Below are 8917 nucleotides of genomic sequence, written 5' to 3'. Positions count from 1 at the left end.
TCAGATATGGAACAAGAGGAGCTTTCTCAATTCACACAAAAATACACATCCCTCTAAATAAACTTCAAACGCCAAGATAACTAAAGAAAACTTACCCATGGCTCCCTATCCTCACTCTAAATGGGCTAAACTTCCATTAGTTTTTGTTTCCTTTTACTTAATGAGAGAAGACCTAATCTAAACAAATATATAAGGTTGTTGACTTGTTTCTTTTATACTTAATACATAAAGACTGTTAATATGTTTCATGGATTGAGACAGTTGATTTTGCAAGGGATTAACAAACAAATTATCATCATGCAATTTGTAAAATTTTATATAATTTATTAAATTACAACAATGAAAACGTGTTAGATACTCATATAAAGAAATCATTGATGTTTTTTTTTTTTTTTTTTCTAAAGCTGAGAAGAAAATTCCTCAAGTGGGGGTGGGGGTACTTGGAAAGCAAAACCAGGGGGTAAAGTCATGAGTGCCTCATCTCCACTTAATTTCTTGAAAGCCATTCCAAGTGCATACCCTAACGTCTTTGAAACAGAAACAGCCACAGCATTTCCCACCTGACAATACCTGAAAAAAATTTCCAGTTAATTTGGTTGGATGAAATGGAATCAAGCATTCCATTCCATTCCATTCCAGATTCCATCATACCAAACACTATCTAATTCTTATTTACTTGAATGAAACTCGCATACCTTTCTTTAACATTGCCACAAAATCTATAATGATCAGGAAACCCTTGCAGCCTTGCACACTCTCTTACAGTCAGGACTCTGTCCTGCTCTGGATGTAATGCTTTCTGTACAATTTCATAAGCTTAATAAACCAATTCAAAGTATGCATTTTTACATTTTTTTTCCTTAGCAACTTACTTTCATTTATTTGTGTATTATCACATCCAATTTTCCTTTCTTTCTATTACAACATTGTAGTTTGAAAAATCTACTTTGTTTGCATTTAACATGTTTGTTTTTTAACATTCAAAACACATACCTGGCTGTGAAGATTTGGGATTGTTAAGACAGTTGGCACGTTTTCATCCCACCATAATCTTGCAAATGGCCTAACAATTTTTCCAAAGCTTCAAGATGTTAGTAAAAGTTTTTAAAAAAATAATAATAATAATAAAAAGATGTTATGATAATTGATAAGGTAGCCTATGAGAACATCAAACCTTCTAGATCTTCCTTTTTCAAAGGTGAATACATAATCTGGTATCTACATCGAAAAAAAGAACAGAAAATATAAGCATGAAATTTGCATAACTTGATCTGGTAAGTTACATATACATAATACATGTTCCTTTTGAATTAATGCAGAAAAAACAACTTATTGAAGAAAGTAAGTGAAAGGAGGTTTCTAGATTTTTGTTACTAACAACACAAGTTAAGTACAATGGAAACTCCAAAGACCTTTAACAATTTATAAAGTAAGGAAATTACAATTTTATTAATTATTACTAACCCTAAAATTTTGGTATTTTGGTTTTAGTTTTTATACTTACCAATGGCTTTCCAGATGGAAGCAACACTTGTTCCACTTTTTTATTGAGGCGAACCACATTATCAGAACTCACAAGTATTCCAGGGAAGTCTCTGAAACTTGCTCCCTATAAAAATCTTGAAAAAATAAAATTAGGAAACAAGAAAGGATAAGAAAAAAATTTAAATTGAAAACGTAACAAGTAAATTAACCTTTCTGTGTGGAACATAACACACTCGATGAAAATCATCTTCAGATAATTTATATGTTCGATGATCTGTGAGAACAGAGTTTTTGCAATCTGTATCCCCTTTTGAATCATAACCATTAAACTCTTCATGAAGGAGGATTATATATTATATAATTAGATAATAAAGTCTTTTTTTTGTCTATAATATGTCAAAATATAGGGTGATGGCAAAGCATTACCATCTTTTGTTAATCTTATATACTTTTGAAACTCTGTTTGTGGAGGCATTTCATATGGGATTTCTTCACGTTCATCATGGCTTGTAACCTGTGTAATGTATTAATTTTTAAATTAAATTAAATAATATTATTCAAGGTTAAGTAAAAGAAAAAGATAATTAAAGTATAATGTAGTAGATAGAGAGAGAGTACAGGTGGCAGATCAGAGATGGCATCACGAAGAACAATGGCTTCTTGAAGCTCTCTAGGTTGGCCTTCATCATAAGCAACTGTATGTTGCTGCATTTAAAAGAATTTTATAATTAGAATATTGATTATTTTAATCAAAAATGGATAAAAGTTTGACATATTTTAATGATGTAAATCAAATAGCACCTCAAACTCAGCTGGAGGAAAGTATCTGACAATAACTTCATGTGTAGGAAGTGGAAATTGAGGTAGTCTCTGCAAACAATAATCATATGAGTAAAGTTACAGAAATGCAACAATGGCTAAAAAGGTAAAAAGTAAGAGTAACTTTTAGTAAAATATTTTTAAAAAGGTAAAATGAGTAAAGAAGATATATATACCTGAGTTGGAAGAGCACCCCATATAAAAACACGTAACCTAAATTGTGGAAGACCATAAGAGCCAGCAGCCATAAGCCCGAGTCTTGCTTGATAATTCATATGAATTAAACGACTTAAAGCATATCTTCCTAAAGAACCTTTATCAAATCTTAAGATATCAGCAACATTTTCCATCAACACATATTTAGGTTTTAAGAATTTTACTATGTCAAAAAACACAACTATTTGCTGATTTCTTTCATCAGTCAGTGGATTATCCATGTTTCTAAACCGATTATAGCCACTGATCCCTTGACATGGAGGACCTCCACATATAACATCCACATCACCCTGAAAAAAACATAATTTTTTTACCATATAAGAATGAAAAAAATTTAGTAATTAATATAAGTTATAAGTTATAACTCACTGGAAGTGGCAATATCTTGGACTCGTATCCATGTCTGACAAAATCTTGTATGTGGTCTTGGCAATCACTGTGGGAGGTAAATATAAAATATAAACAAGTGAAAAATGAAAATAGTTGTGGTATGAGTTTTATTATTATAAATAAATAAATACAAGAAAAAAAAACCTTAATCCTTCAATTAGCTCCCATGTATCATCAGTTGGACCATACCCCTTCCATCTCACCTATAGGAAAAGAAATGAGAGTGTGATGTTATTTACGGAAATGCCATTGTTCCCCATTTTACTAACTAACATTTAACCCTAAATAAAGTAAGTCTAACATAACATAATGATCATAAAACTATCACATAAACAAAGTTTTCAAAGACATTAGTGAAAATATAGCTTTAGTAAACCAAATATATATATATATTTTTTTTAATTTTTAATGTACCTTAAACTTTAACCCATCCTGGCCTGTACTACTGGGATCTCCATAACATATATCAACAAGACTTGAAACTTCATACTCTCCAGGAGCAACCTCATCATCCTCTACAGAAGATTCATTGATTTTGGATTTTTTATCATCATCAGATTTAGTTTTTATATCATGATCATTAAACACGTATTTTTTGCATAGTTTTTCCCATTCCTTCAATAATTGCAGGAAATCTTCAGCTGTTATATGTCGAACCTATAAAAAGATGTATGTAAGTATGTAACAATAAAGGAAGAAGCAAATCTATAGTAGTGTTTGGTATGGTATGATGGAATCAGAGAAGGAATGGAATGCTTCATTCCAAAGAAAAGTTGTTTGTTTTGCCTCATGGAATGTAATGAGTCATTCCATTCCTTTGTTATTCCATTTAGACCCTATGATTTATTAATAGACAACTTAAAGCACTCACTTGTGTTTCTGGATGATTTTGTTTCAAGCTGTCACACGCGGACTTCTGATAATCAATTGCCCATTTCTGAAGATAAGGAGAGACGGGTAAATTAGTAAATTGGACAAATATTTTACATGTGCTTCATACAAGAGATTTTGAGGGGCATAATATTTACTGTAACAAGTTTAACACCAGAAAGTTTGGCACCAAGACACAGTCCAGTAGACATTCCACCACAACCAGCATACAGATCTAATAATGCCAGCTCAGCTTTGTGCATGTCACTTTTAACTACATCTAATGGAGTTGTACTTATGCCCATATTGTTAGCATCAAGACAACTTGGTGTGGTCAAAGTCAAACCACATCTTGCTACTGAATTATCTTTAGCTGCAGCATTTATGGCAAAAATAACAGTTATATATATATATATATATATATATATATATATATATATATGTGTGTGTGTGTGTGTGTGTGTGTGATAAACGGTGAGAAATGATTTTACCAGTAAGCAAGGAGCGGAATGTTGAATATTTTACAGAATACTCCATGTCACAATAATAGTCAGATGGATGAATAGAGGTTAACTGAAAAGAAATAAGAATTTTATGTTGGGAAATTATAAATATTTCAAGAGGGTTATATATGAAAGATAAAGGTAAAAAAAAGAACATACCCCAGGAGCTTTTTCTATTATTTTGACTTTAGAAAGTATACAGTCTAATAAGTTGTCATTCATTAAAGTGGAGGCAAATAAACGCTTCTTGTCTAGAATAGCAGCAGCTTCTTTCATAACCTGAGTGATAATAAGGTGGAAGGAAAAGAAAAAAGAGCTGAAGATCAAATTCTAATAAATATACAAATAGAAAAGTTTACAGAAACTAACCGTATCTTCAGCTCTGAAAAACCACTGCACTCTAAAGTAATTTTTATCATCAGATGTTTTGAAAAACTCCACAATCCTGCCAACATGTTTTTGCTTTCCCTCGCCCTGAAAAAATTTACTCACATAAATGACCATCTTACCCCTGTATTGAAAAATAGAAGTGGCAAGGCTAACACATAATGATCCAAACAATTGGTCATACGATTGACCTTGTTATCAAGGAACTTGTTCACAATTAGTCAAACTAACCTCTGTTCTTTGAGGCGCATTTTGATTAGTAATTTAAGTATAAACCTTGTATTAATGGCTGTTTTTAAAACTTTATATAAGGAATATGTATATAGATATGGTCATGTTGTCTTTTTAAGCAACATATTTATGGTTGGATGCAAATGATATTTTTTTAGCTTATAATTAATTTCCCATATCTGCATTGTCAAGGAACTGTCATTTGATGCTTCAAAATTGATCAGAGAATTTCAATTTCCTTTAAGAACTACAAATTACCTGCTAACAGAATAAGTTAGTAATAATGTGGAATTGTGGAGTACCTTTATATGTGCACAATCTCCAAGATTGAAAATGCATCCATCAACACTAGCTTGAATGTAATGACATAAGACATCTATATGCACTTCATCATCTCCACCAATACTGCATGATTAATCATTCTCAAAGTGAAATAATTCAAAGTGGAATGGCATAACAACAAAGGCATGAAAGTAACTATGAAAGATGCAAGACATAAGAGTCCCACTCACTTTACTATCGAGCTCTGTCCCTTGTGTCTTTGACCCTGTAAAATTTAAAATCCTCATGAATGAAAACTGCAAGTAATAATTTTGCAAATCATAACCAAGAATGAAACAGTTTGGGCACCAAAAAACAGAGACAGATAGATTTGTCATGGATTTCTGCTTAAGTTTGCCAATGACAGTAGTCAATAGATTGGGTGACTCATCATTGACCACTTAATTGATCAAATTATTGAATGGAGTCATCAAAATAACTCAATAGCCATCGCATAACATAATTGTTACAGTTCTAGAAAACCAAATATTGAAAGAAATGTAGACTTTTATAGTGAGCTAAGTAAATTCTTAAAGAAAAATATAAATTATTTGAATCATCTCATTTTGGGTATATCACAGCCACAAAGGGAACAGATATAGCTTGCAGAAGGCTTATAAAACATGCATTGGAACATGTGTATACCCAAAAAAACTAAATAAATGCATCACAATCACTAGTTTCCTTAAATTGTACCTTCAATTTATAGCGCCAGCCCCACTTTTCTTGAGCTTCATCTTCAGGAACTGGGTCTCCAACAAAAAAAGATTCTGTTTTTAGCTTTCTCTGTTTCTTATTAGAAGTAGATCGAGTTTCAGAACTTAGTTGTAGTGCCATATTGTGCCCTGAAACATGCAACTTGGTTGATCTAGATTTAGTTTTAGTTACTTGGCTCCCAACGCTTAACGTGGTTGAAGATACTCGAGGTGATCTCCTTAGCTCAACTCCTTCACGTGGAACACTTCTATTTTTAGAAGCGGTTTTCCTAGTGATGATAGATGCGTCGATAGTCAACGGCACCGGTGAATTATCGTCATTGTTGACAAAATCACTGCCAAGTGTTTGCAATGTCAGAGGCAACGCGTCCGATTCCGTGCCCTTGCTTTCTCCTGGAAAACTTCTGTTTTGAGAAGCGCTTTGGGGGATAAGAATAGATGCGTCAATCGTCATCGGAGCCGGCGAATCATCGTCGGTCTTGGCAAAATCACTGCCAAACCCGTTTGATAGCAGAGGCAACGCGTCCGATTCGGCGCCGTTGCATTCCCCTGGAACACTTCGATTTTCAGAAGTGCTGTTGGGAGTAATAATAGATCCGTCAATGGTCAACGGCACCGGCACCGGCACCGGCGAAATATCACCACTGAACACAAAATCACTGCTTACGTTCAATGTCGGAGGCGAAGGATCCGATTCGGTGCCGTTGACCTCCATTCCAGTCGAACTTCTCATGCGCTTCTCCGACGTCGAACTGCTCCCCGGTGAAAGTTTAGGTGAGCATTTGTCTGATTTTTCGCAATTTGCATCCGGACTCATCCTTTTAGTTCCTCTCAAGACTGTCTCCGACATCGAACTGGAATGCTCAGTTAAGCCTTTGACCGATTCACAACCATCATCATCTACCGGATTCAAAATCATCTTCGGAGACCTTATAACACACTTATAAATGTATTCTCAGTAAAAAAAATGTTGAACATTTCTCAGATTCAGCACCGCCGTCGATGTCCACAGTAGCTCAAGACAGTCTCCGGTGAGAGTTCTTTGACTTCCGAGTGGAGTCAATCAGCAATGCACATTCTGATAGCTGATTAGCACTACTAGCAATGCCATCAGCTTCAGATTCTGCAATCTTCTGAAGATTTTCTGAGAGACAGACTAGGGTTTTTGCAGTGGTATGTGATCTATGGAGGATTTATGTTTTATGAGGTGGAGCAGGAATGTAATTGAGTGGGACGTCAGTGCAAGTGTGCAACAAGCGATTGCATTTCGGGTTCCTAAACCTGGTTAGGAACAAAGTTTTAGAAACGGTTCGAACCACTGGTCGGACCATTTCTAGATCGGAATAAGTGACAAAAATTCGGTTAAATTAAATAAAAGCAAATGAAATAAAATATTTTACATAAAAAAAAAACTTTGGTGTCAAGATATCTATTTAGACTGTCTCTTAAAATTAAAGGGTAAATTACATAATGGTATTTATGGTCTGGGGTAATATGTGTGGTTGGTCCCTAAGAAATATTTTTAACTTGGGAGGTCTTTAAAAAAAAAAAAAAAAATTTAACGCGGGAGGTTCCTATTATTTGTTTTTGTTGCGTCTTTAGTTCTTTACCCTTATTTGTTTATTTTTTATTTACTTATCATTTATTTTATTTATAATTTTAAAAAAAAATAAACAAAACCCACAACCATATACCCCCACCCCCAACCTATCTTGTTCTTCTAATACAGTCTCTTTGTTTCTCAGCTCAACCAAGAAGGATAGAACCCTCACATAGATGATGCTGCCTTGGATGGTTCCGACGAACCAACATTTTCTTAACTTTGCACCGTCAAGCTTCTTTCATCTCATCTCTAGTTCGTCTGTTGCAGTGTATCTCTGTTTCTCAACTCTGGTGTATCTCTGATCTGCAATCAAACGGTGGTAGTGGTGGTAGTCGGAAACATACGTTTACCCCCATCTTCTTCCTAAACATCTAAACCTCAAATCTGATGAAATCTTGAATTTTAGTCATATGCCAATAATCAAATCGGGACTAATCCACATTAAACTAGAGCATTAAACGAAACCAGAGCACCAAATCAAAACCCAACTGTGTTTTTAACAACCAAAAAAATTGAAAGACACCTGCTTCAAATCCCTAAAACGAACTAGATGTTGTATATCGATAGAGTTCGGGGTGCATATGGTGGTTGTTTCTGCATCTCAATATCGATAAGTTCCAGCGGTGATCCAGATTTCTGATGTCGATGAAAATTCTCCCCCCGGCAGTGGTTGTTTCTGCATCTTCATCACCAAGGGTAAAATCAATTTTGATTGTCTATTTCTTGTAATTTGGTATGGGTTGGAGAATGTTTTTTGTTGCTCTTTTGGTATAATATTTAAACACCAGAGGGAGTTGGGGAGTTGTAAGTGGGCAGAGAAGAAAGGGAAAAGGAAGAAAGATGGGTGGTTGTGGTGACGGAGATAGCGAGAGGCAGTGTCGAAAAAAAGAGGAGAATGGCAGGGGAGGAAGAAGGGTCGTCTGAGGTTACAGAAGGTGGCAAAGGGTCGTCGGCGAGCTATTTTTGTGAGGTTGCAGATAGTAGGGGATATGGTATCACCGGTGATATGAGAGAAGAGATTGAATAGAATTTCGTTTGATTATTGAAAAGTTGCTCACTGATATTTGTTAACTTATATATTGATTTGTATCTGGGGTTTTTTTTTTGCGTTTGGGTTTTATATAACATCATCTTTCAAGAAGTTTCTCATTTTGGGATTGTGGACTGTAAATGGATTGAATAAAGGCATTTGGCTTCAAGGAAATGGGGTTTAAACCTTATTGAACGATGATAATGTTGGTTAAGTGATTAAAGCCTTCAATTTGTGATTGGAAGAAAAAGGGTAAAATGGGAAAGGTAATTGTAACAACCATAAAATTCAAGTCAATTTAAAACTTTTTAAAACATTTCAAAACCATTAAGCATTACAAAATTTA

General features: G+C 34.3%; 1 protein-coding gene across 3 annotated transcripts; it reads right to left on the bottom strand.

Moving 5' to 3' along the window:
- Positions 1 to 277: 277 nt before the first annotated feature.
- On the bottom strand, positions 278 to 8641 carry LOC111876994 (DNA (cytosine-5)-methyltransferase CMT2). Of its 3 annotated transcripts, XM_023873546.3 has the most exons (22): positions 7711 to 8641; positions 5919 to 7219; positions 5414 to 5448; positions 5204 to 5306; positions 4653 to 4757; positions 4443 to 4562; positions 4272 to 4353; positions 3939 to 4153; positions 3782 to 3847; positions 3325 to 3567; positions 3055 to 3113; positions 2890 to 2956; positions 2481 to 2810; positions 2287 to 2355; positions 2104 to 2190; positions 1912 to 1999; positions 1695 to 1816; positions 1505 to 1609; positions 1175 to 1218; positions 994 to 1063; positions 696 to 799; positions 278 to 570 (listed from the first exon to the last, which is right to left on the bottom strand). In XM_023873546.3, the coding sequence occupies exons 2-22, from the start codon at positions 6855 to 6857 to the stop codon at positions 399 to 401; spliced, it is 3225 nt and encodes a 1074-aa protein (XP_023729314.1). In that variant the 5' UTR covers positions 6858 to 7219; positions 7711 to 8641; the 3' UTR covers positions 278 to 398. The 3 variants fall into 3 exon arrangements, with proteins under 3 accessions (XP_023729314.1, XP_023729312.1, XP_023729315.1); XM_023873544.3 differs by having other exon boundaries at positions 5919 to 8641; XM_023873547.3 differs by having other exon boundaries at positions 1695 to 1792; positions 5919 to 8641.
- Positions 8642 to 8917: the final 276 nt, after the last annotated feature.

The sequence above is a fragment of the Lactuca sativa genome, chromosome 5 (genome assembly GCF_002870075.4).
Source record: "Lactuca sativa cultivar Salinas chromosome 5, Lsat_Salinas_v11, whole genome shotgun sequence".
NCBI lineage: Eukaryota > Viridiplantae > Streptophyta > Magnoliopsida > Asterales > Asteraceae > Lactuca > Lactuca sativa.
This window is presented reverse-complemented; position numbering and strand designations above follow the sequence as displayed.

Bases quoted from the DNA above. Each gene is read 5' to 3' on its own strand.
- LOC111876994 (XM_023873544.3), bottom strand. From the start codon at position 6,857: ATGATTTTGAATCCGGTAGATGATGATGGTTGTGAATCGGTCAAAGGC. The intron at 3,848-3,938 runs GTAAATATTATG...CCTTATCTTCAG, and splicing joins CTGGTGTTAAACTTGTTACA to AAATGGGCAATTGATTATCA. The intron at 3,114-3,324 runs GTACATTAAAAA...CTTTTCCTATAG, and splicing joins AGGATGGGTTAAAGTTTAAG to GTGAGATGGAAGGGGTATGG.